A 26,911-nucleotide genomic window follows, 5' to 3' on the forward strand; every position below is an offset into this window, starting at 1 on the left:
AGGTTGGCGAGGGAGGGGGAGGAAGGAGGGCAGGTGACAGCTTCAGAAGCAGCCATGGCCATCTTCTAGCTGGAGCACATTAGGCAGACTCCTTCCTAGCCAGAGGCTGTAACATCAAAGCATCCTCAGGGCTATGTTAGGAAGTGGACATGGAGGAGGGAAAAAGGTGAAGCCTCAAAGTACTATGTTCTGCAGGCTGGGGACCCTGTTTGGTGCCAGACTTTGAAATGTGCCTTCTCTTTCAGATTGCAACGTGATTGTACACAAAAGCTGCAAGGAGTGTGCTCCTGTGTGCACCAAGGTAACCCCCTGTACCACACTGTTCTTACTGAAGCATATCTGCTTTCCAAGGGTTCTGGAAACATGAAGGCAAAAAGAAAGTACAGGCAGTCTGCCCAGACCCAGTGTCTGTATGCAAAGGGCTGCAAGGCTGTAAAAATGACTAATGTGAGCAATAGAGCTTGAACAATTTTTAGAAGAGGGTCTAAAATGAGATATTTCTGGTTTTGAAGAACTTGCAAGCTCAAATTGTGAAATGGTGTGCCTGGAGGGATGCTCAAAGGAATTAAAAAGAAAGGCTCCTCAAAACCACAGAATACCCCCTTGTGTAGAAGGGGGCATCCTGTATGTTTGCAATAATGGAAAGCTGAGACAGAAGGGACTGTGGGAGGTGACCTAGTCCACCTCCTCACCCTCAGTCAAGTGCACTTCTAGGTAACAATTTGGGCAGATGGTTGTCTGACCTATTCAGGAAAATCTTTGGAGGAGGAAGCTCTGCAGCCTGCCTGGGCAGTTGCTGCCAGTGTTCAGCTGTCACTCAAGAGGTGCAAAATCGGCACTAAAGCTGGTGGATACTGCCTTCTTTTCAGTAGGAATACATGCATGGTGAGGTTCTCATGGCAAAGACATTGCTTTCAAAACCAGACCTCATGGAATACGTGGGACTTGCAGAGAAGTGTGCCACAGTGATACAGGTCATTTTTCAAATTAGTGCAGTGTGTCTTTCTGGTGTAGCTGGGTTTTGCATCTTGGTGGCTTGCAGGGAGCACATATTTCCATACAGACTCTTCAGGGTAAACAAGCCTTAAACTGGACGTAAGTCAGGTGGTTTTATTTATTTTGGTTATAGCTCTGATGTCATAGCCTTGCACAAATTTCTGGGCAACTTTAGGGAATTAGGACGGCTGAACTAGCAGTTCTAGTTACTGGGGCTGGTGAGTCATTCATCAAGAGCAGACGAGAGCCCATCTTGCCATACGGTTTGCAAAAGCTCGCTTTGGAAGGAGGATTGATTCTGCCTCTGGTACCCAGGCTTCCTCAGGTAGTATCCTGCCACAGATACTTTGAGCTTATTTGAATATAAAGCCCTGAATGTGAACACCTATTCTTTCAGCCTTCAAAGGCAATATTCATATAGAGAAGGTAGAATGCTGTAAATCAGTGACTTGGTTTAGAATAAACAGATTCGGTTTTGTATTGTAATACAAGTAATATCATTCTACTTTGAATATTGTTTTCTACCAATAACCAATAAACTTGGATATATTAGGTATTTGTAGAAATTAGAACCATAATACAGGATCACCTGCTTGAAGCCCTCTTGCGTGATGATATACAGAAGTGAGTTGACTATTCTGTGTGTTATCAGCTATGATTTCATTGCAATCTTATAAAAGTTTTTTTGTTTTTTTTTTGTTTTTTTTTTCCCCCAGAAATCCCAGGAGAGGTACCATAATAAAAACAAACCTCAAGCTGCTGTAACAAGTAAGTTAGGAGGTGTAAACCTAGCACTTCTAAGTTAAGCCTCAGTTAAAAATTATGGGACTGACACCAACTTTCCTGCATCATTTGTCTGTTTCTGTTTTTAATTTCAATGTCTGTAAGAACGTGTGTGTATCTCAAATATGAACAGGATTTTTTAAAGAAATTACTGTTGAATTAACTTGTCTTCTACTAAAATCCGTGGCTGTTTTACTACACTTTGTTTTCAGTGAGAATGAAAATCAAAATTAGTCAGTTCTGCCTTGTGCTTTTGAGTATGTCATTTACTGTATGCACAAATATTTGGATTTCCTATGTTCAGATTGCAATATTAAAACAGGGATGATTTGAGATTGTTTTCATCTTAATAACATGCATGCCAGAGCTATTCCACTTTGCCTACAGGCTTATCTTTGTATTCCGTGGGAAAGCATCATGATCTTGTACCATGGCAAGCAGATATTCTTGGTATGCAGTATAGTTCCATATGAACACCAGGTAGCAGTATAACTGTGCTGGTGATGACATACTCTACATTGTTTGTCAAAATCTGTTGTGCTTTGCCTCACAGATTCCCTGCCTGGAGATGTTTCACAGACAGTGGTCTCCCTAGTGCATCCTTCTTCCCCTGTGCCGATTGAACTGTCTGCTGGAAGGAGGGAAGCCTCTCAACAGACCCCTTTCTTGTCCAAAAGTGTCCCCAGTGCCAGTTTTGAAAGGTAGCTGCTGGAGGACTATGCTGAATACACCATTCAGCATTTCTATAAAAATTGGAACCATTAAATAAATGTGGGATTTTTCATTTTTTCCCTGCCATAGAAGATCTACGCCATTTTCTGAACAAGACTCTGAAACTAGCACCTGGAGGTCCAAGTCACGGTCTGAAGAGATGCTACAAGCAGTGGGGACCTTTCCTTCAACGGATCCATTTATGATGGAAGGTGAGAAGTATTGTGCAGGTGTTACATTTCATAACCTGTATTGGAAAGTGCAAAATAGAAGAACTCCTTAGTTGCTATACGAAGTCTCTTCATCTGCTAAAAGGAAGAGCACCTATTTTTGATGATTACAATTGTGTCCTTCATTAAAATGATACAATCAGACACATTAGTCTTAAAATATTTTTCCTTTCTTCCTTTAACTAACTCTTTGATAACTTTTAGAACACTTTTGTACAGTGCTGCCATTTTAAAATAACAGAGATAAATGCATTTGGCATTGTTGTAGAACCAGAAGGGGAATGTACTTTTCTTCTGTGCTCATCTAATCCATTGACAGTGTACATTGCAAAATGTAAACCTGCATCACTTGTATTTCCTCGATAGCCGAAAATCTTACCTCCCACTCGTGAACTGCCCTCCTAAAAAGGCTGCATAGCCTTGTGAAATGAATAGAAATAGGCTTGGCTTTTTTTATAACTGGGCGTGAGACTGAATTTTAAAGCTTAAGGGTGTTCACTCACCGGACATTTGCAAAATGGTCAGTGTCCCTCCAACACCAAAGCTACTTTTGAAAATGTTGGATTTTATTGTTAAATTTTGTAAAGTTTATTGAAGCAAAGAAGTATAAAGAGGATTTAATCTGAGAAAAGAAGGGTGGGGTATTTTTGGTCTCCTTCCCTGCTGTTATGTCTGCATTTCAACACTTTGGTAATGATATTGACATCTGTCAGGCTTCTCTGTTGTAAAGTCAGTGCCAGTGTTTGCAGAAGCCTTGTATAACGTTCATCCCTGTGATGTGTTCCTCTTACTTTATGAATAGATCAGCATATGCAAAGAAATTTTCCTTACTGTTCATATGCTTGGTGTTTATGAGATATACGTTTTATCCTAGATGAAGTGGATTTGTCTCAGTGGACTGATCTCCGCACAGATGCACAAGAGTTTGAGGCAGAGTCCTGGAGTCTTGCTGTGGATCCAATATTCTGTAGTGAGCAAGAAAAGGATGTCATCAGGAGACAGGATGTAATTTTTGGTGAGTATTTTAAAGCTTTCTGTAGGTTTAAAAGCAGTTTGGCTTAGAATATAGAGAGGGAGCCTATATGTTTTATGTCCAGAAGAATGAGTGCCTCAACTCAGAAAAATAAGAGGGTTCAAAGAATATTTTTGTCACAAATTACAATGTGTCCTAGAGCTTGAACAGTTACTACCTCAGCTTCTTCAGTGGGGTGCAGTTGAGAGAACTGTGCCAGAACCAGACAAAGTCTTTCTACTGATGTAATGTATTAGATTTGAGGCTCACACAGAAAAAATAATTATGACCATATATTTGAATGTTGCTAAAAATCTTATCTTTGAAGGTGTGCAAAATGTTCAGGTGATTACTGTACTATGCTGTTTTCTTTTATACTGCAGAACTGATGCAAACAGAAGTGCATCACATCCATACCCTGTTCATTATGTCTGAACTATTCAGGAAAGGGATGAAGGAAGAACTGCAGCTAGACCACAGCACAGTGGACAGAATATTCCCTTGCTTAGATGAGCTACTGGAGATCCACAGGCAATTCTTCTGCAGAATGAAGGAGAGACGGCAGGAATCATGTGAGGCAGGGAGCGAACGTAATTTTGTAATTAGCAGAATTGGCGACATCCTTGTGCAGCAGGTAGAGTCATCAGATCTATTAATCCTTTACATGCTCAAGGTTCCCGAATTAAAACATTTATTGATTTCAAAACTTGTGTGTGCAGGAAGAGGTTGATACTTGCCTCATAAAATTCGAAGGCAGTCCTTTCCAGATTATTGCAGGGTGAAATAGCAATGAGAGAAAATCATTACTAATAGGTAACCGTGATAAACTTGGAATGAATTTCTACCTATGGTACAAGTGATGAAGAAAGTGATGAACTTGATCACAGTAGAAGGCTGCTCCCATCACACCATGGACTGCAAAAAATGGAAGCAATGGATTCAGTTTTTTAACAGCTGAGCAGAGGTGTGAAGAATTGACCAATAATGGCAAACAAACTACCCGTTCATTTCTTGTAGTCATCTGGCATAGTGCATCTGAAGTTGTTCATTAGAGAAGAGGTGGTCACAGAGTGTTTAAGGTGGCCAGAGAACAGCTAGCTAACTTTGCTTGCTGGTAGCCTTGCAATCAGGAGCATGTGGCTTTTCACCTTCGGTCAGTCAGTTTTCACTCACTGAAGTAAAGCAGCTGAACCATTGTGTTGTCTAGAAGCGGTGTGGAGATCAGAGGAATGGAAGTAAGCCTCAAACGGATAGTGGTTGCAAAAAGGTGAAGGAACCACTGTTATAGTAATTGTTTTAGCTGTTATTGGCAAAACTGTAGTGAAGGTCACTTGTGCTCTGTCCAGCCTTCGTTCCTCTTCTTGCTCCTAAAAAGGAGCATTCTGTAGTGACAGACCCTGTTAGTGAAAATCAGAGAACCTGAGAAAGAAGTAGGATAAAAGTTAAAAATTCAGTACTTGTACAAAATAAATGAGTTAAAGCTGTACAATTTCCTGTTAGCTACAATGTTGAGCAAAATTCACTTATTAATTTCTTCAGTTTTCAGAGGAGAATGCAACTAAAATGAAGAAAATATATGGAGAGTTTTGCAGCCATCATAAGGAAGCTGTTAATCTCTTCAAAGAGTTGCAACAAAACAAGAAGTTCCAGAATTTTATTAAAGTAAGTTTCCATGGAAAAACGATCACTATCGACAGAATGCTCAGGCAGAAATTACGTAGATTTTACTCAGATTTAGGATTAAAATTATATTCAGTAACTCACTTTTAATAGCTAACGAAAATGGCAGAGTTTTTCCTCCTTAACCAGTGAGCTGATAAATTACATTTTTCTTTCAAATTTAAGAAAGCTTTGGCATACAGTGTGTATTACACACATGTTCCTGTTACAGTACACCTCATCCCTCAGGGTAACAACTCTTCCTTGGGGATGGTTCAGATAACCCAGCATTTTGTTTTAGCTTATTCTAACACATTTAGGTCACATCTCTTATTAGTCAATTGGTGGTTTAATATGCATTTACTACTTAAGGTATATATTTATATCCGTGCAGCTGAGAAATAGTAACCTGTTGGCGCGACGCCGAGGAATCCCCGAGTGTATTCTGCTTGTCACCCAGCGAATCACGAAATACCCTGTTCTGGTTGAAAGGATATTGCAATACTCAAAAGGTGAATAAAAGCTAAAGTGTTGCTTCATGTCTGGAATTCCAGTGTTTTTCTAACGTAAGGAATATGTACTGCCACAATATAAAAAAAGATGAAATTCACTGCTCTGTAGGGAACCAGAGCAACATAAATATCTACTGTTCAAGCAGTAGGAGTGTTTGGTGTATATAGTCTTTGTGAAGGCTGGGCTGTGAAGATTTGCACTATTCCAGCCACACATCTGTAGCTTCTTTGAAATGAATTCTCGTGGAGTCTCTTATAAGTAGGGTTAGGCGAATGTTCCATAAATTACTCTTCAGTTTTTCAAACAAAGCTTGAATGACCTCTGGAATTTCCTGGAGCATTTTAGAAATACTAATAACTGTTTCAAGTGGTTTCTTACTTAGCCAGGATAGTAATATAATATATAATTAGTGAGTAATTTTTTTAAAGTGCTAACAGCTCATAAATATGTCAGAAACTATTCAACGTGTTGTTTTGACTAAGGAATAAATCTAAGGTACAAGGCATCTTTTAGTAGGCAAGGCAAACAAAGGTAGATGCCTCTAGTATTTGTAGTAAATTGGTTGCCAAGTTCAACTTAAAATGTTATACTTACCGATTTAAGATTTGCATCATGTTGATTGTTTCCAGAAGTTAAGGAACAATAGCTTCTCTTTAATATACTGACTACTATCATATTGTTGGATTTTGTTTCATACAGAAGGAACAGAAGAACATAAAGACCTCTGCAAAGCCCTTTGTCTAATTAAGAACATGATTGCAGCAGTAGATTTGAAAGTGAATGAATATGAGAAAAAGCAAAAGCTGTTGGAAGTCCTCAGTAGAACTGAAAACAAAACATATACAAAGCTGAAAAATGGCCATGTTTTTAGGAAGCAAGATTTGATGAAGAAAGAGAGGATACTTCTTCATGATGGTTTAGTGTACTGGAAGACAGCAACTGGTCGTTTCAAAGGTATTCCATGCAAGCAGTGAAGTCCTTTAACTCTTTATCTGCAAATAACATATGAAGATTATTTGGTTTAAGTATGAAAATACTTTATTACACTGTATTGCAAACACAAATTCTGTGGCGATGGTGTTGAAAATATGCCACTAATTGTTAGAAGAGTGTCCCAGAAGCTGCCATAGTTTGTGTGTAATCCAGTGTATATCTGAGTAAGAAAAGAAGTCTACATACAAAGCCATCAGCCTTCTTCCAGTCCCTCCTTTCAGTTCCTACAGTTTGCAGTTTCATCTCATAATACAGATCCTTGACTTGTACATTGATACTGTTCACAGTACTGGCCATTGAAAATGATGCCTGAAAAATCACATGCTGTTCTTCAGTGGTACTGGGACATCTGCTGTCAAAAAGAAAATCTGAAGTCACATTTGACTGGAGCCCAATTTTTACGTGCAGGCCCAGAATTTGACTTCTATCGTTAAACTATGGGGTTTTTTGGACCTTACTAATATTTACTGTACAACTTTATGAAGCTATCTGTTCACTGTTATTCCAGAAATACTTTTATCAGTGCTACATTGTGCTGTGAGTATATGTTACAGCATAGGCAAAAGAAAATTTTTGTGGGGTAGTCTTTGCCAGGTTGCTTGTGAGTGGCTTGGAGAAGTTGTGGTGACATTGGAGTGAGGGTTTCTTCTTTCCCTGGTCCAGCACTCCATCATAGTGCTGCAGGAGGGCAGGTAGCAGCCAGTGTGGTCTTTCCTGGGAGATACAAAGTGATGATGTACAGTTGCTTCATTCAGACCGTGGGCTAACCCAGATACTTCCTGTTGAGTTTACTGTAGGATTCCACAGGACATTTATCGATCAGGGCTTTTCCCTTTTTAAAGATAAAAGAAGAACTATAATTGTAATAACTTAGATTAAAACCCATTATTTTCCTTTTCTCATTTTAAGAGACTTTAGCTCTGCTTTTTACTGATGCGCTACTGTTCTTGCAAGAAAAAGATCAAAAATACATCTTTGCAGCTGTTGTAAGTATATTGTCAGATATTTGAATATACACATTGCTCTTTTATTTATGTATTTCTCAAAGGTTACATCCTTTCCTAGGTTATTCCACTTTTTTTTTTTCTTTTCTTTTTTTTTTTTAATCCTGGTAGCATGTGCAGAATGGTAATATGCCAGTATTTGGAAATTAAGTTTATTTTCAAAATAAAATTTTTTTTTTAGGAAGATGGATGAACATAATGAAATTTTAGTGTCCTGCATCATCAGATTATGAAGGTGTGAAGTAGAGCAGGCTCTTTCAATTATCTAAAATAAATTTTATCTTCTCTTTCTGTAAAACAAAACAGAAGAATAATTTTAACTGCAAGTGTAGTAGTAAACACACTGGTCATGGGGCGAAGTTCCCAGACTATGTAAATACAAACACTGTATGGATACTGTGCCTCTGTGTCATTGAGCCTCTGGTACTGACTTTTAGCACATACTCAGTGCTTTACTTGTTCATAAATACTAAGATGTATTTTAAAAAATATTTTTAAAAGATGTCAGAATACTCAAATCTTGCAGCCTCTTAAAACTGGCGAGAACATTTGTAGTCTGACTATACCAAGACTAGAATTAGTCCGATTATTTAAAAATCGTGCTCTTCTATAAGTGTGGTGTTTTATAAGAGAGTAATTTATTGTTTGCATGTGCTGTGACTGTTTCCCCCAGGACCAGAAGCCTTCTGTTATCTCTCTTCAGAGACTCATAGTCAGAGAAGTAGCCAATGAAGAAAGGGGGATGTTTCTGATTAGTGCTTCATCTGCAGGGCCTGAGATGTATGAGGTTCATACCAACTCCAAAGAGGAACGTAACAACTGGATGAGGTGTATTCAGGATGCAGTGGAAAGGTAGAGGAAAAGGCTTTTTGGTTTTCATCCTGGTAGTCCAAAGCAGATGGGAGGTGGGTGGGATATTTGTGGCAGCATGCTCTGTACTATGTTGCACTGAATCCATCCGGTGAGGCTGGGTTTTAGTCTGAGCTCAGGATTCACAGACTCCAAAAGCTCACCGTCTCTTCTGCCAAACTCTCGGTGTTACTTCTGGTTTCTTAGTGAATCAGTAGACCCTTCCTCCTCCCCATTAGATGTTCTTACCAGCCATTATAAAGTTACCTTATTCTTGCCTTTGACACTGAATACTTTCCAGAGTCCTGCAGGTGTCCATACACCCATTTTGGGGAAATCACAGAATCATGCCTGTTATCTCAGTGCTAGCTCCTTAAGAATGGTAGGGAAAGCATTGCTCCTCATGGTTTCCAAGTTTGTGCTTAGCACAGCAAACCCGTGTAAGAGCCAGCCATCCACTCACTGCACCATGCAGTCTTACCAGGCTTAAAATGAGTCATTTAGTCTGGTTTTGTCCAACTGATACTTTTTAAAGAAGCAGACAAATGGTATGGTTCTGGATTGTAGCAGAAGCTGGTGTTGGTGTTGTGTTCTGTTTATTATGAATGCAAAACTGTTCTCAAGATGAATATATGATGTGTGGATTTTACTTGAGCCACCTTTGTGTTTTGTATTTTGTCTTTGAAGTTGTCCAGAAGAAGAAAAAATGAATGAATCTGATGAGGACAGACGTATTGCTGAGGCCAAAGCATCCAGAATTCAGAAATGTCAAGGTGCAGTACCTTTCCTGCCACTCTGAGAGCTCCTACATCCTGAAAGTTCAGGATGAACTAATAATATGTCCATACTGGTTTGTGGGTTCAGAGTGGCTCAATAGGGAGAGTCACAACAGAGAAAGCTGGAGAGGTCTGTTTATTTAATGTGAGTTTCCTGAAAGAGAAACCATTTTTTTCCAAACACATTCTATTTTTTTTATTACCATGAGTACCAAAAGAAAAAAAAAAAAGGAAAATGGATGATTTCAGAATAAACTCTGAATTTCCCAGGTTAGTATCAGCATTGCTCATTGTGAGAGCAACAGGAGGTAGCTGAGCGGAGCCAAGGCCACCTCATCAGGGTAAGGCACTGCCCTGGCCCTCTGCCAGCATCTGTGCCAGCTTTCATCAGGGTGGACTATGGGTTGAATCTGGTTCCCGGCCACTTAGAAAAGGTGTTGTCCAACTCAGTTTCCCAGCTCAAGTTAGCCATGTCTGTGTAGCATAAGGATTAGAGGAGTGAATGGGGAATGTGCTTTGCCTGCAAGATAAAAAATATTAATATGGTGTTCCATTTTGGTTGACAGAATCACTGAGTAACCAGGACCAGCAGATCTGTAGTTGTTTGGAGGATAAGTTGCATATCTATGCAGAACTGGGAGTTATGAGTGGCTTTGAGGATGTTCATGTAGAACCTCACCTCCTTATCAAACCTGATTCTGGAGAAACTCCACAGGCTGCTTCATTGCTGGCAGCAGCACTCAGAGAAGGTGAGCTTACATGGAAAGAGTGGACTGGTGTCTCTTCACATGAGCAGATATTTCGAGGAAACAAAATACAGCTGTATTGCCTTGTGCTGCAATTCTGCCCAATCTCAAGAACTGACAGTGTCAAAACTTGGCAAAAAGCATTGAAAAGAGGTCTCTCAGATTTACACTTGTCACATGCACAAGATGGTACCCACCGGATTGTAAGATAAGGGGTATGTTTAGTGTGTAACATTATATATAAGCAAACAGGGACATGGTGTTAGGTTGCACCTGAGGATTGTTTCCTTAGCTGTCCTAGTAGTATGGCCTTGTGAAGAAGGATGTAGTACAATATTGCACCTAGTCCCTGACCTTCACCTATCCTGTTTGATCTGATGACAGATCAGAATGACCTAGGGTCATAGAGAGACCAAACTGCAGATGATCTTGGCAGATCTACCAAGAAGCACCTGCCAGAACTGCTTTAGGAGCTGTGTTTTTTCTGCATACTGTCTAACAGAGAGATGATAGTCTTGTGCTACCTACAGTGCCATCTGCTCAAGGAAGGGAATGGTATTTGTGGATACCTTGCCTTGTTGGAAGTTCAGCTAAACTCCTCCTAAACTTAGCAGAAAAGAGTTCTGGTAAACTTAGTCATATGCAGCTTGGGCCGTATGCTCTTTGACAAGGACTACAAGATTTTAGCACCACCTAGATTGAAAGCTATGGGCTAATAACCTCTTTACAACTGATGAATTGGCACAGGTTGGCTTCCTTCACCATTATGAAGTCAGAGAGCATTTTATTGATAAAATTGATAAAATTTGGATAGGGAATCTAAGTCAGTGATGCAATAGTAAATTTCATTTTAGCTAAAATGGCAGCCTATACTTACTGATCTTACTCTGCCCACTTTTAGTTTTTACCTTCTGTCATGCTAATGTTGCTGTTGAGGATGTCTTGGATTTCAAGACTCTTCAGCACACTGTAAGGAATTTACAGTTGCTTACACTGTGAGCAATTTATGGGAAACATTTTCCAGAACAGAAATACTAAGTCCCTGGGCTAATAACAGACTCAACAGGAAAAAAAATCTTTGCTCACAGGAGAGAAGGATAGAATTAGGAGGTGCTTGAGCAAAATGGATATACACAAATCCATGGGATATGATGGGATAAATCCAAGGCTGCTCAAGGAGCTGGCCAATGTTGTTGTGAGGCTGCTGTCTGTCATCTTCAAAGGGTCACAGGATAAGGAGATGTTCCTAATGACTCAAAGAGGGCAAGCATGACACCGCTTTTCAAGAAGGAATATAAAGGGAACTACAAAATAGTCAGCCTCACCTCCATCTCTGGGACAGTGATAGGGCAAATCCTCCTGGAAAGCATTCCCAAGCACATGAAGGACAAGAAGGTGATTTGGAACAGCCAGCATGGACTCATCAAGGACAAATTGTGTCAGACCAACCTGACAGTCTTTATGATGAGAGAAGAGCAGTGCATGTTGTTTACTTTGAAATCTGCAAGGCATTCTACACTGTCTGCAATTGGCTATACTATCCTCACAGCTGAACTGGTGAGATACAGGTGGCATGACTGGGTGGAAAACTGGCTGGACTGCAGGGCTGAAAGGATTGTGATCAGTGGTGTGATGTCCAGCTGGCAACCTTCTGTTAGGGGATTCCCTTAGGGATGGATCATGAGACCAATACTGTTCAACATATTTATTAATAAGGTTAACCACGGGATTGAGTACACTCTTAGTGAATTCATGACTGACACCAAATGGCAGGAGGGGATGATCAACATACTGGAGAGACCTCTACAGACTGTGAAAATGGGCTAAGAGAAACCCCATAGAAGTTTGACAAAGACAAGTGCGATGGAGTAATCCCATGTGTTGATACAGGCTGGACACTGACTGGACAGAAAATGGCTTTGCAGAAGTGGATCTGGCAGTTCTGCTCAACAGCAGATTGACCACAAGCCAGCAACATGCCGTTCGTTGTGGCAAAGGCAGCCAGCTGCCTCCCAGGCTGCTGCACGAGGAGGAGAGTTGCCAGCCGGTGGAGGGAGGTGATCCTTCCTCTCTTCACCCCTGGTGAGACCTATCTGTAGTGCCATGTCCAGTGTAGGCTCCCCAGGACAACAGAGGCATTGACAAAGTGGAGCAAATCCAGCAAATGGTACCAAGGTGACTAGGGGACTGGAGCACCTTATGTCTGAGGAAGGGCTGAGGTAGCTGGTGTGTTGAGCACTAAAGAGAAGAAGGCTTGGCAGGATCTCATTGCTGTCCTCAGCTGCCTAATACAAGGATACAGAGAAGCCAGATTTTTCATGGAGGCACATGGTGATAGGATGAGAGGTAACAGGCACATGTTCAAACATGGGCAATTCCAATTAAATTAAAGGAAAAATTATATAGCATGTGGGTGGTCAAAAACAGAACAAGTTGCCTAAAGAGGTCGTGAAGTCTATGTTCTTGGAGATGTTAAAAGCTTGTCTGTGCAAAGCTCTGAGTGACCCGATTTAGTTGGAACAGCTTTGAGTAGTGCATCGGAACAGATGATTTCTGAAAGTCCCTTCCAACCTAAATTATCCTATGATTCTATGTCATTGACTTATGCATTAAGGAGCTATTTAAGGGACCTCTGTAATTCTGCATGTTTTCCTCTAGTTGAAAGTCTGCATCTTGCTATAACTATATCACAAGTGAATGAAGCAGACAGGTCACCAGAAGAAACTACTGAGGAATTAAGTGTGAAGCACAGATTTAATGCCAATGAAATCTTGGAATCTGTTCCTAATGGTGAGTAAAATGTAATGCTTTTACATATTCAGACTGCTAAAATAATTGTTACTAGATTGTGTTTTGAAAAGCTTTCTCAGTCCATTGCAGAATCAATAGAAAATAATGTAGTAAAGGTTGTCTTTTGGCAAATATTCAGGTAGTATAAATTGTCATATACCTTCATTGAAGTAAATGGACGGTTTGCATCCACAGGAGCTTTTCCATAGCACATGTTTGCATTCAGCATTATTGAGTCAAATTTGCATATTTCTACATGCTTTCTCATCATTGTTGCTCAGCTGCACATCAAACCTATGTTGCAGTACAGGCCATTTCCCAAGTCAGCTGACTTTTGTCGGAAGGCCTGAAAACCAGGATTGACATTGCAATAATTTCATCTATAAAAGGTATAGCACGGATTTCTTGGAAGAAAAATGCAAATCAAGTTCTGTGAAAACCATTGCTGCAGAGTATTTTTAGTGGTATGCCTATACTTGTCTCCAAACTTTCACAAGTGAAACACTACTAATTTTGTTAGTAATTCTACTAATTTATTCCAAATTTATTTTTTTCGCAAGCCTAGAATCCATTATGTAACTCCAAATTACATAAATCTCTATTTTCAGCATTCTACGAGTATGTAAAGTAAAAAAGCATGCCCTTTGTTTATCTAGTTTGAGTGTGCTTTGATACCTTTCTCTTGGATTTTATTGGGGCTTTATTTGCTAGGTGCGGAAATAAAAGAAGTTGAAGAATCATCTGAAGTCAATCTCAGTGCTGAAAAGGAAGTGGCAGGTGCCAATCTAGAGGATAAGGTATTTTAACCAATTTTTAATTCCTATGTTGCATGTAGCACTCTGGGTGCTGGGAATATAACTACTGTCCAATTTTTTATGGGGTATCTAAAGGCTGTTCCAAAACAGAAACCATGGGATAGGCACATTTCATCCAGCTCCAGATAATTCAATTTAATAGAGGTCACCACAATTAATAATGAATTTTAAAAAAACAATCATAAACAATCCAAACAGAATTATTTTCCTGCCAGGCTTACAGATTGGTGGATTGTAATAGCAGCCACAATGTTTTTGTGCCACTTGTATGGGCCACTTAAGAGCTTGGTTCTCTGCTGTCATCATTCTATATATCGACCGCTATGGAGCTGACAATAGAATTCCCTCTACTCCCTCCTCCTGTCCACAGGCTAAGACAGTCTCTTGCAATGGCAGAGACCTCAACTAATGCAAGGAAGATTTATGCACTGGAAGAACTTCATCTTGAGAACACGCACATAAAATAAGGCAGATTGTCTTACATAAGCTTGTTTCAGAATTTGGAATTAAAAAAAATAGAGTGATTAGAGACCAGAAGAGTAACTGAACATTTTTCAAAGTACTAGAACTCATAAGCAAATCTGCAGAAGAAGCAGAATCAAAAGTCAGTTCTGGGCAAAATTAGGAAGGGCAAATTTCAGGTAGCAGCAGAGAGTGTTGGAATAAGAGCAGTATGAATTACTGTGTGAAAATAAACTAAACTGTAATTGTGGAGTCCTTAGGTGGGGAAAAAGGAACACAAAAGTAGTAAAGGGGAGAGACAGAAAGAGAAGATACATGACTTGAAATGGAAAGCAAAGTTTGCTAGAAAAGGAGCCACTTAGGATTAGCATAGTCTCTTTGCATCAGATCTGAAAGACAACTTGTGGGCCTGAAACCTTGGGGGTTTTTTCTGGCTGTTTCTGGAAGACTCTTGCTCATACACTGATCTCCCTATAACCTTGCCTCATGTTCAGTTCTAGGTCATTTTACTTACAGACTGCTGTGTTAGATGGGAGTAGGAAGAAGAGCATGCGTGGATAAAGTGGGATTAAAACAGAAGTCCAGGTGAGGGAGCACAGAAGCTAGGTGAGGGGAAATAAAATAACCTAGTAGAAGATAGAGATACTCAGATCTAGCCCATTAAATGTTCCAGTAGGTCCACATGAAAACGTTGCCGTGGAGGTTATAGAGGAGACAGAACCAGGCTTTTCTCAGAGGTACACAGCAAAAGGATGAGCATCCAAGATTACAAGTTGCAGCAGGGGAAATTCTGACTGTACGTAAGGAATATAAGTCACTCCAAGTGTGATCAAGCAAGAACAGGCTGTCCAGAGAGGCTGAGTTTGCCTGGGTGTGACTAGAGAAGGTCTGGAGCTTACCTCATCTGACTTTGAAGTTGGCCCTACTTTGAACCCGGCTGGACTAGAAGGATCCGCAGCAAACTCTTCCACTCTAAGTTATTATTCTGGTCCGGCCTATTCTTTGGGCAAGACTCATTGTCACATATTACCATGTGAGAATCAGACTTACCAGGAGGTGGCAGAACGCACAAACAAAACAGGGAAGGCAAGGGCTTTCAAGGGCAGAGGATGTTTTATCTGCTCTCAGATGCTGGGTGTGCAGTCCTGGGGCTGTGGGGTAGCAGCACCGGGATCAGACCAGCTAGCCTGGGAAACCAGGAGCTGGAAAGCTGGAATGAAAGCCCTCACCTTGGGGGTTAGATGCTGACAAAGCATGGGAAGGAAAATTGTAGCCTGAGCAACACGTGCGGTCCCAAGTGGGCAGCAGTGGGAGGTGGTCCCCAACTCATTCACCCTGCTCCTGCCTTGTAATTGCATCTCTAGGGGGTTGTCTGAGGCACAGTGCATGCAGCCTGCCCTGAGACCTGACCCTGGTCTCCACTGCTGCTCATTGCTCTGAACCAGGGTGCTAAGGAAGACTGGCAGGGAGGTGGCGGTGGCCTGCAGCACAGGTTAGACCACTGGACATATTGCTTCGGGCCTAGCTGGACTTAACCGGGCTCGTGCTGCAGCTGCAGCGGTGCTGTCCCCTTGGCTAGCTCGATTAACCTGCCTTGGGCTCATCCCCCAGCACTCAAGTGGTGCTGCAGTGAGGAGCCCACAGGTGCTTGGGCTGGCCACTTACTACCCCTTGGCAATGCCAAAGCCAGCTAAGCCTTCAGTCTCCCTACACTGCCATTATTAAATGAAACAGGGCTTCAAAAACTGAAGAGAGGGGAACAGCTGATCCCACTTTTGTTTTAGCATGTGGGCTTTCCTTTGTACATTCACTCTTCCTCACCATGCCAGCATCTCCTTCTCCTTTCTCTTCCTCTTGGCCCTGTTCGTCCTCCTTATCTGGTGCTCCTTGTGCCTGTGCAGCAAAGGGAAAGCGGAGCTCCCTTGAGTCAGTCCTTGCGGTGCACAGAGGCATCTGTGCAGAGTCCTGCGCTCCCGCGGCAGAGCCGAGCAGTTCCATGGCTCGTGGGTGCAGTGGGGAGTGGAGAAGAAGGTGAAGATGTGGAGGGGGAATGGAGGGAAATACTGAAGAGAGATAGTGAGAGAGAGAAGAGTGGAGGAAATGTCACAGCTGGTGCACCCTTTCCTCCCAACTTGTCTGTTGAGCTGTGTTTTGGGGCCTGGCCTTTTTCATTTGCAGTTATCACAGCTAAATGGAGCAGCTGCTTTGCCCTCTGTGGTGGAAAACGAGACTGGGTAGACAGCTTAAGGGAATCAGAAAGACAGTAACTATTCCCCAAGCCCTCCTCTACTCCTCTGAAAAAAAAAAAAAAAACGGAGAAAAATCATACAGGAAGTCTTTTCAGCATAGCCTCAGAAGGGCTTGTGTTTTATTTTTCCAGTTTCACCTTATCTTTCTCAGAGGAGCTGTTCTTCATGCCGAAGGGATTATGGGTGGCTTCACGCCATAAATTTAGAAGGCTTTGCAGGAAAAGTGAGCAGGATGGAAAGTGTGAAATGGCTGAGCCTTGCTGCAGTGGACAGTAGTAACCACGCTGATAAGTTTTGCAGAGTACAGTGGACACTCAGCCTTTGCTTAGCTCCTCACAGCACATCAGAGGCATTCACCGTGACCCACTCACATGACTTCTGCTAGCTTCTTGCTACATTAATACCTCTATTTTCGAAGTCTTGTGTTGTTTCATCCTACTCTAAGTAATCTAAACCCACTCTGCTGTATATACAGAAGTCTGGTTACTGTATTTCAAAACTGTCGAGTAAACAAAGAATGAATGGAAATGTCTTTTCTGTGTAGCATTAGTCACGAGAGGATTAAAATTGTGGATGAAATATTTTTGTTTTTACAGTTGTGCTTAGAATCTCTAGTGATTTCCACAGAAACTCCAGTGTTGATGAATTATTAGTCTTTGTAGGTTATTGCTTCTGTCTTTTTTCACATACCCACAAAAAGGTTTGACTCACCATTGCATATGTGAGCAATATTAATGTCTCCACTAGTGGGGCTTTTTAAAAAATTTCCTAGATGATACAATTCTAAAGTAAAAAACTACTTTTTTAAAACAACATGTGTTTATTTTAGGGAGGAAGTATGAGTTTCCCAGGATCTACAGGGACAGAGGTGAGTTTATTTAAACCCCAGACAGAATGCAGTAACTATTTAGTTAACAGTGGTCAAAGCTTTGAAAATCTTCCTATTTTCTAGGTTGTACAAGCAATCCAGAACTTAACCCGCCTCTTGTACAGCATACAGGTAACTACTCCAATCTTAACTTTATATTAGTCATAATAATTTACTTCTTATGATGTGTTTTCATTTTGTCCTACTTTTAGACATTATGTCAATGGAGACTTATCTCTACTGACTGCTGCATAAGTTGTCATGTAATGTATTTTTATTCTACATCACTGACAGATTTCTTTTAAGAACTGGATAATGCTTGCTTGAAGATGAATTCGCCCTCATAAAACGATTTGCGTACTATCCAAAAGTCTAGGGGGGAAGTAAAATTATAATTCTAACTGAACTGATGTCGTTTTGGGTACAGATTTCTGAAACTATCGTTCAAAATATTGACAAATACTAGTATTTTGTTAGAATATTCTCCTGGCTAATAATAAAGAGTTCCTCTGCCACTTAGGTAGGAAATCAACTCATTTTAGATATTTCAATCTCAGTTAATTATTGTGCATATTCTGTAGGGCCTTAGTCTGAAGCTTTTGCCTCTTTTGTTCTAAGTTCGAATATTTTAACTTATTTTTTCTTATTTAGGTGCAGTTTTATAGTTTTATTTAAAAATGTTTCATTTCAGTATATTTAATTTTTAGGCCCTCTTGGCATTAACATACTTCATAATAATGCTGGAATGAGAAGTTAAACAGATTGAAGCAATGCAGAAGTAAAATAAAAAGCTTGTAATTCAGGCAAAATTTTGGAAAAATTTAAAACCAGTTAGCTTATCACCAGAGAGGCAGTAAAGTGAGACTTGAGGTCATGCCTTATTGTTCAGACCATGAAAATTTGCGTAAGCTGATAGTATAGGTGCAGAGAAACAAGCAGAAGATCCTGTCCTCGCCTTGTTTACAAATGACTGGAACTGACACAATACTGGGGGAAGTGCCAAGAACACTGAAAACTGCACATTGCATAAAGTGAAAAACTCTTTCTGAGGAGGATGGCATGGGGTAACGGGACTGTGGAAATTCTCTGGGAGTCTCTACTGAATTAGATTCACATGTCAGCTGTTGAAGACAGGCTGTGCCATAAGTGCCTGAGCAGTTGTAGGGCTTTCTTGCTTTTCTTTCTTCTTAATCCCAGCAATTTATTTTTCTGTTATTGGAGTATATCATAATCTTTAATGCAAACAATGTCACAACATCCTTGTGAAAGATGGACTATAGCACTCTCTATTGTAAAATACATTACCAAAACATCAAAATCATTGCTATACTGCAGATTACTGCTGGCAGAGATATCTCAGTCAGGTGCATGTAGCAGGATGGGCCTGATGACATGGCTGTGTTGGCAGGTGCCTGTAGGACTGGGGTTAGTAGGACTGCACTGCTGTAGGTTAACAAGGAGAGCCTTAGGGCTGTAGTGAGCTGTACTGGAAACAGTACTGTTTTATCTGTATAAACCACATCTGTATTAGGAATACTTTGTTGAATGTAGCATTCCCAGTGCCTTAATGCCCTCTTTAACTATGAAAAATCATTTTTCCTATGTGTCTTAACATCCCCTGACAGAACAGGACCCCAGCTGTAACTGAAGTGCATATGCACAGCTGTAATATAAACATATTTAATAATACTAAGTGTAAACCAGAAGCCTCGTTAAAAGTGCTTGAAATGGTTGAGTGCTTTTAGAAACATCAAGGCATGAACACGGAATTTTCTCTACTTGCATGAGGAATAACCTCCCAAAATCATTAAATGCTGATATTACAGGAGTTTGGAGCATTTTAATATAATGCTTCTATGTAAAAAATACAGAAATGGGTTAATGCTAAAATTTAAACATTTGTCTGATTTTGTTGTTGTGTCTAGGCAGCATTTGCTATCCAGGACAGCCACAGAGAGCTCCATAGGTTACTCCTGCAAGAGAACGAGAAGGCCTGTCGAGGTCACAGCCCTTGGCTAAACCTCCTTCTGGAACAAGGAAAATACCGGAATTTGGAAAAACAAAGGGTGGAGCTGGCCAACATACACAAACTTAAGCAGCAGTTCCAGCAAGAGCAGCAGCGGTGGCTGCGTGAGTGCGACCAGCAGCAGCGGGAGCAGGAGGCGAGGAAGGACCAACTGGGGCAGCGGGAGAGGGACTGCGGGTGGCAGGAGGAGCTGCTGGAGAGGAGCCGGCAAGGACTGGCACTGCAGCTGCAGGAGTACCAGCAGAGCCTGGAGAGACTCCAGGAGGGCCAGGAAATGGTGGAGAGGGAAAGAAACAGTGTGAAAATGCAGAAGAAGCTCCTCTGGCACTGGAAGCATGGTCAACAAAGTAGCCTGTTATCATCCACAGGGAGCTATGAGGTGTGTGGTTCCCCACTGTAATTATATCCCCAACTGCAGACCTAGAGGGGCTTTCCTTGATGAATAGACTAGTGTGCCTGGGTTTTGTTGGCTGATAATTTAACAAGTGAATGTGTGGGAAGCTGAGGTTCAGGCATATCCAAGAGCTTTGTTTGAACTTCATGAAGTTTAATTGATAAAGTACAAATTCCTGCCCCTTGGAGGAACAACCCTCATGCATCAATATATGCTGGGGGCCACATAGCTGGAAAGCAGCTTTGCAGAAAAGGACCTGGGAGTTCTGGGGGACACCAAGTTGAACATAAGCCAACAATGTGCCCTACCAGGAAGAAGTCTAATTGTCTCCTCATCTGCATTAGGCAAAGTATTGCTAGCAGTTTGGGGAAGGTGATCCTTCTCCTCTACTCAGCATTGGTGAGTCCACACCTAGAGTACCATGTCCAGTTTTGGGCCCCCAGTACAACAGAGACATAGAGCTGGAGTGTGTGTGTGTCCAGTGAAGGGCCACAAAAATGTCTGAGGGACTGGGGCATCTCTCCTATGAGAACTGAGCCTGTTCAGCCTGGAGAAGAAAAGACTCATGGGGAGTTCTTATTAATGTGTATAAATACCTAAACAAAGGATGTAAAGAGGGTGGATCCAGGCTCTTTCCAGTGGTGCCCAGTGACAGGACCAGAGGCAACAGGCACATACTGAAATACAGAAGGTTCCCACAGCACATCAGGAAACACTTTTCCTGTGAGGGTGACCGAGCCCTGGCACAGGTGGCTCAGGGAAGTGGAGGATTCTCCATCCTTGGAGATAACCAAAAGCCATCTGGATGTGGTCTTGGGCAACCTGCTCTAGGTGGCCCTGCTTGAGCAAGGAGGTGGACCAGATGGCCTCCAGAGGTGCCTTCCTATCTCAACCATTCTGTTAAGCTGAGTGCCCTACAGAAGCCAAACTCAGACCAATGGGTATTAAATTGAGATGGAAGTCTGAAGTGTGAGACTCTGTGTTTTGTTTTGCTGCTGCACTTGCTAGATACATTGTGCCTCTCACCTCTTGGAGGAAAGCTAACTTATTGTAATGCTTGAGGCATATAAAGGTTTTAGTGATGTCTTCAGTGGCTGTCCTTGTTCCTGGACGATGGTGCTGTCTCTAGTGAGGAACAGGGGCTGGTCCAGGAGTGGGAAACACCAGGCTCCTGTGAACAACATGTGTCAGGCCCTGCTGTCCTGCTCTCCTGAAAAAAGTAGCCATTTAGGGGAAAGGGTTGGTGTGTGGGTCCATCCCTGACCGTATAATTCCTTGGAGATAGTCATTATTAGGTGATGCAATTTAAAGCAGCTTTGAAGCTGCTTAAGCATTTAATACTAAAAAAGTTTTTGTTGATGGTGAAGGATAGAGACTGGGTGCATTAGGAAAAGCGCGACCAGCAGGTTGAGGGGCAACAGGCACAGAATGAAGCACAGGAGGTTCCATCTGAATGTGAGGAGAAACTTCTTTACTTTGAGGGTGACAGAGCCCTGGAACAGGCTGCCCAGAGAGGTTGTGGAGTCTCCTTCTCTCTGGAGACATTCAAAACCCGCCTGGACGCATTCCCATGCAATCTATGTGACGTGAACCTGCTTTAGCAGGTGGGTTGGACTAGATGATCTCCAGAGGTCACTTCCAACCCCAACCATTCTGTGATTCTGTGACTCCGAACTCAGCTGTTTCGGTGCTCACCTGCTAGGTGGGATCTGGCCTCTAGTCCTTGACTTAGTGGGTAGAGTCTTGATTTCCATTACCATTCTCTAAAACACCTGAAAATCAATACATTTTGCCTGGCTTTTGCATAAATGGGAAGCTCACTGACCCAAACAGCCTTTTTTTAAATCTCAGGCTTTCATTTTCGTAAGAAAATCTGTAGAGCCGTTCTTCAGGCCATCTCCTCCCTAGTTTTTCAGCTGGCAACTGACCTATAATGAGCAGTGACCATTCAGCATCTAAGTCTGTGCTTGCATGAGGGGCTGAAGGATTGGCCTCTGACCTCTCCCTTTTCATCTGGCTTTTGTGAACACAACTTATCCGTATATGCTTCCCCAGCCCAAACAACTAAGGCTCTTACTAGTATAGCTTGCAGTACAATTTTGACGTGTTTGGCAGTGCTTAAGAAGTAGATGTTACAGCCAAAACCGGACCTCTTTGTCAGCTTTATGGATGGGATTTCTGAAGTCTTTTGAGGAGAGGAGGTTGAAGGACAATAGCCTGATGCAGGGATGGCCATCATCATACAGAGAGAGAGGCAAAATGATGAAATATTGAGTGTGCAAGAGTAGTAGTTCGTGATCTAATATTTCACATGTAAGACTACTTGTGTTTTTTTTTTTTTTCAAGTAAAATACATGGCTTTGGATATACGCCAGGCCTTGGGATTGTCTTTTGTCTTGCATTTGCCACTACCATACTCCTTTCAGCAGGAGAGCTGGCTGAATGGTTGCCAGTCAGGCAGTATTCCCAGCCCAGTATTTCTGCCATTACACTGAGCCAGCTAGCTAGCTACTTTTGTACGGCCAAATATTGTAGTAACTCACACTGCTACTCCTACTTTTTTGTGAGCTCTGCCCTGATAAAACACCTGCAGGCTTTGCAGGATTTGCATTTTGAGTCCCTGGGAGCCATGGCTGCTTGCTGGAAGCTGTTTGCCATCCTCAGTTTGACTGCTGCAGTCCAGTTCTCTATGATTAAATGTCTACGTGAGGTACGATGTTGGTTTTGGGTTGCAGTGTATGGGGATTTACATATGTAAAGTGGTACCTCACTGAGCCATGGGGCAGTATTAACCCCCTGAAAGGACTCAGCAGAGCTCAGTGCCTCCCAGATAGAGACCCTTTGTTATTTGCTATTTTGCAGTTATGACTGAGTTTTTCTCTGTTTTGAGAGGAGCGAAGACAAAATGTACTAGGTTATTGTTGTTTATTCCTGAATGCACAAACTATTTAAGTCCTGGGAAATGAGGTGACTGTTTGCTATGAATCCCCATTCTGTCTGGCAGTTAATTTTAGGTATCCTGGTATAAGGATTCTTCTGGATGACGCTCTTAGTCATATGGTTTAGATTTAGGTAGTCCTGCAAGAAAGAGGGAGTTGGCATTGATGATCCCTGTGGGTCCCTTCCAACTCAAGATATTCTGTGATTCTATGATTCTGGTGCTGGATGAAATTGAAAAACATGTTCTCTGGTTTTTTTTCCCCTTCTGCAGATAATGAGACATAATCAATCGAACAGCTTACACGGCGAAAATACATTCTACTTAAATGAAGCTGTAGTGTGTGTGTCTCTAAGCAGTCTCAGCAGATCAGATTCTTCTCTTGTTTGTACGGATGGTGTGTATGGGCTGAACATCTCAAATTCTGATACAGCAAGGACTAATGAAAATCAGGTGGATGTCAAAACGGACACTTCTTGTCAGCCAGCATTAACTGGTGCACTGTGGAAATCCACTGGTCCTTGCCAGCAGATGTCTATCTCCTGCAAAAGCAACAAGGATGCCTTTAATAATGGTAATTAACACTTTATTTAATTAACAAGTAGTGCAGGCAGTTTGCCACCTCTCAGAATGAATAGTCCTAGGAACTAAGACATCTTGGTAGCAGTGGAAGCAATAGATTTTGCTAAAACAATTGCATGCTACTTTGCAAGCTTGTTGAGGGTAGGTGAGAAAATAAGCAGAATAGAAACACAGAAAGCTTTCGAAAAAACCCACAAAACCAAATCTCTGTTTGTGTCTGTATAATGGTACTCAGAATGTTGATTTCTGCAAATCCTTTCCCAGTGTTGTTTTTTTGGTTTTTTTGGGTTTTTTTTCCCAAGCTGAAGTCACTGTTGCTGTTTCCATTTATCAGCTGTTTTAGAATGTATGTGTGTTACTTGAGGATTTCTAGTTAGAATAGCTTTTAATTTACCATCTTAAAATGATAACTGATGATCAAACACCCTCTTCTTTCTTCGTTGAGAATGAAATGAAAAATAACTTGAAAGACTCTATAGTTGTGGAAAGAAAATTACATCACTTCTAAGGGATAATAAGATCTTTGATAAAAAGTTTCCATGTTAGTAAAAATAGCTCTTACCGCATTACCTTTCTTTATTTTTGTTTTTTTGCCAGAACTCTTTTGCCAAAGATATGTAGATTGCATGGCAGTTATTGACTGGGGCTACCAAAATGAGTGGAAGAGGCCACTTTTCTGAGCACTGCATTGCTGTGAAAATTCCCTGAAGGACTTAAGAACATACTAATGAGAAACTCTGACCTATATGGGATTTATTTCTCATTTTGCAGAATGCTAGCTCTGATCTGACTTGGTGTCTTCGTTCATTCATTATTGTGAGAGTTGTAGAACAGCATGTAAAAACAGAACAGCTAAAAGTCTAAGAGGAAAATGCTGCACTTTTGGTGTAATAGATTAAGTAATCTGGTGGGCTTTTTCTGCACAGTTGTGAAATTCAGGTGAGACGTGACTAGTCAGCACTGCAGCAGTGCCTGAGCTCCTGTTTTTCTGCCGCTGGCAGTGCAGGATGACTTCTGCCCTCACACTAGCTGTTTGCTGGTCAGATCACAGCAAAGGCCAGCAGGCAGCAGGATCGGAAGTTGAAAACGTACTCAAGGATGATGGTTTTTAATTGTCCTAGGTCAAATCTTGAAGTTGTTTAAATAAAATAGTCTTTGATTAAGGAACTTGCTTGTTAGTACTCCTTGTAATGTATTAAGCAGGCATCCACTACAGCCTTACTAGTCCTCAGTACATGGATTGCCAAAATAGCATTTTATAATCAAAGGTAGGGCAGGCTAGTCTCATCACCACAATCAGCAAACCAAGCTGATTAGTAAAAGAGATTAATATTTCTAAAAATGCCTAAATAATTAGCCTGGTGAAACTTGTTCTAGTTTGACTGAAGTTGTCATTTTAGTAATAGGTTAGCTAAGCTAGTGCAAATTTGAAAAGGAACACATATGTAGGTTTAAACCTCTCAAAAGTGGATTAGCTTGCGCTGGCAAATGTTCAGGTGCAAGCTAACCAGGATACTTTCTATTGAGCCCACATGAGAGCGTCTGGTTTAATTAAACTGGCTTGCACCAGTTTAATTGCACTGATTCTAAGATAAGCTGGCAGAGCTTCTGTGTGTAAAGATACCCTTCACCTGCAATGGGCCAGCTTTGTGTTCAGCTGCTGTCGCTGCATCTTGCGCAGACATCCTCATCTTGCCCTGATAACAGGGCACCAGTGCAGCCCCAGCAGCTTGGGGACCAGCACTTGACTACAAAGTCCGCACAAGAGGTAGAGTAACAAGCTAGTGTAAGTCTCTCTGGCTAAGTCATGTCTGGAAAACCTGCAGCTACTGCCTTGGTTGAGTCACAGGGCACCTTTGCCAAAGCAGCGCAGCAAATCCTTGCAGCATCCTGATGGTACAGATGGTTCTGTGAAGCCCCCTGGTACGTTGCTAGAGCAGGCAGAGCTGGGAGTACCCCCAGAGTGATGTGCCGTCATATTCCAGTCTCCTTTGTGATTTGGAAGGTGACAAGTGTTTTATGCTCTGATCCTGTAGTGCATGAGTCCGCGTGATTCAGGTTTGCCTCTGTCATGCATCAGGAGCTGTTGTATGGGGAGTGGGAAATGAGAAGAGTGCTAGACTTCCCCGTGAAAGACATGGCATCCAAAGCCTCATCAAAGTTTAAGAAGATTTCTGACCTTGTGCTTCTATTTCCTGTCACCTCTGCGGGATAAAGTCCGTCCTGATCATTGTGAAGGAAAACTAACAGAGATGCAATGAAAGATTAGAAATAATTTGAAAGTTAGATGAAACTTTTCATATTTCATGTGGCTGAATGTTTCATGGTGTTTTCCCACGTTTTTTCAACCAGCTCTATATATAAAGTCTCATAATCATCTTTCAAAAAACATTCCTAAATAATAAGTCAAAACTGAACTAAGAAACAAATACTGAGTATGGTTGACTGGAAATAGCTGTGTACCAGATATATACATGGTCAGATCTTGCATATAGTAAGTTATGTGTGCCCACAAAAGTTTTATGTGTACACAAAAGGAGTTTCTTGCATTTGATTAACTTTCCTAGAATTGTTAGGCATCCTGCAAGAAGTCAAACAAACCTTAAATTATTTAATGAGAAGCACCACCTGAACATGTTGTCAAGGAACTAATCATGCTGCATTCTACCGTATGTTAAGTACTATGCAATTGCGCTTCATAAATACACTCAAATGGAAGCAGCTGCATTCCTCCAGTGCATAATTTTTCATTCATGTTTTCTAAGGTAAGACGCATGTCTCTTCACATAGCTAGAATCTTGGTTATATATCATTGTTTTATGTGTATGGGAGGGAACTTTACTAAAGACCTTGGGGCAAGTTCCCACAAAGCTGAAACTGGCACAAGTACACTCACTAGAAAAGGTGTGTCAGTCAACAGGAGGAAAGTATGATTGAAAGAAAAATGTGTTAATGCTTTACACTAATGGTTATGAAATTATCTGCATGAAAGAACACAAGTACTTTGGCTAATTACGAACCAGGGGAAGTATAGGTTTTGTTTCAGACTAGACTAAGAATTGAATAAATTACTTTTGCATTTAATTGACATGTCGGGTTAACTATCTGGAGTAATGCCTAAGGATTTACCTATGGATTCACTTCTTTGATTTCAGGAATCAGTGCAATTTTAATTCTTTTAAGCTTTGAAGTCAACAGCATTGTTTGCTGATATTGCCTTTTATTTCTTTAATTCAGATGTTGTACTACAGGAATAGAGTTGAAAAGTGATAGATCTGGAAAACTGCACTGAAACTTGGTTGTGGGAGGGTTTTTCCCCCAACATTTTCGGTGTTAGCATGAAGGATCTTAATGTATGATAAGAGTGAAAAATACAGTTTAAAACTTTATGGGGAACATAGAAATACCTGTGATCTCCATAAACAGCCAAATGCAAAACCAGGGAGAAAAAAATATGGCTCTATTTGACTCATGTGATTTTAATCTTTTTTTTAAAGGACGGAAATTTGTATTAA

At 41.2% G+C, this 26,911-nt stretch overlaps 1 protein-coding gene across 1 annotated transcript in view; it reads left to right on the forward strand.

Moving 5' to 3' along the window:
• ARHGEF28 (Rho guanine nucleotide exchange factor 28) overlaps nt 1-26,911 on the forward strand; it is a 127,172-nt gene that overhangs the window by 86,475 nt on the left and 13,786 nt on the right. Inside the window, exons 17-35 of the mRNA XM_065655732.1 lie at nt 246-301; nt 1,713-1,764; nt 2,333-2,480; nt 2,581-2,702; nt 3,595-3,735; nt 4,116-4,366; nt 5,272-5,394; nt 5,786-5,903; nt 6,604-6,858; nt 7,807-7,883; nt 8,575-8,753; nt 9,438-9,523; nt 10,093-10,275; nt 12,931-13,062; nt 13,774-13,859; nt 17,418-17,456; nt 17,541-17,588; nt 19,382-19,861; nt 23,088-23,388. Of these exons, the coding sequence (XP_065511804.1) occupies nt 246-301; nt 1,713-1,764; nt 2,333-2,480; nt 2,581-2,702; nt 3,595-3,735; nt 4,116-4,366; nt 5,272-5,394; nt 5,786-5,903; nt 6,604-6,858; nt 7,807-7,883; nt 8,575-8,753; nt 9,438-9,523; nt 10,093-10,275; nt 12,931-13,062; nt 13,774-13,859; nt 17,418-17,456; nt 17,541-17,588; nt 19,382-19,861; nt 23,088-23,388 (2,877 nt within the window). The remainder of the gene's footprint in view (nt 1-245; nt 302-1,712; nt 1,765-2,332; nt 2,481-2,580; nt 2,703-3,594; nt 3,736-4,115; nt 4,367-5,271; nt 5,395-5,785; nt 5,904-6,603; nt 6,859-7,806; nt 7,884-8,574; nt 8,754-9,437; nt 9,524-10,092; nt 10,276-12,930; nt 13,063-13,773; nt 13,860-17,417; nt 17,457-17,540; nt 17,589-19,381; nt 19,862-23,087; nt 23,389-26,911) is intronic.

This window comes from Caloenas nicobarica, chromosome Z (assembly GCF_036013445.1).
Source record: "Caloenas nicobarica isolate bCalNic1 chromosome Z, bCalNic1.hap1, whole genome shotgun sequence".
In the NCBI taxonomy this organism is placed as follows: domain Eukaryota; kingdom Metazoa; phylum Chordata; class Aves; order Columbiformes; family Columbidae; genus Caloenas; species Caloenas nicobarica.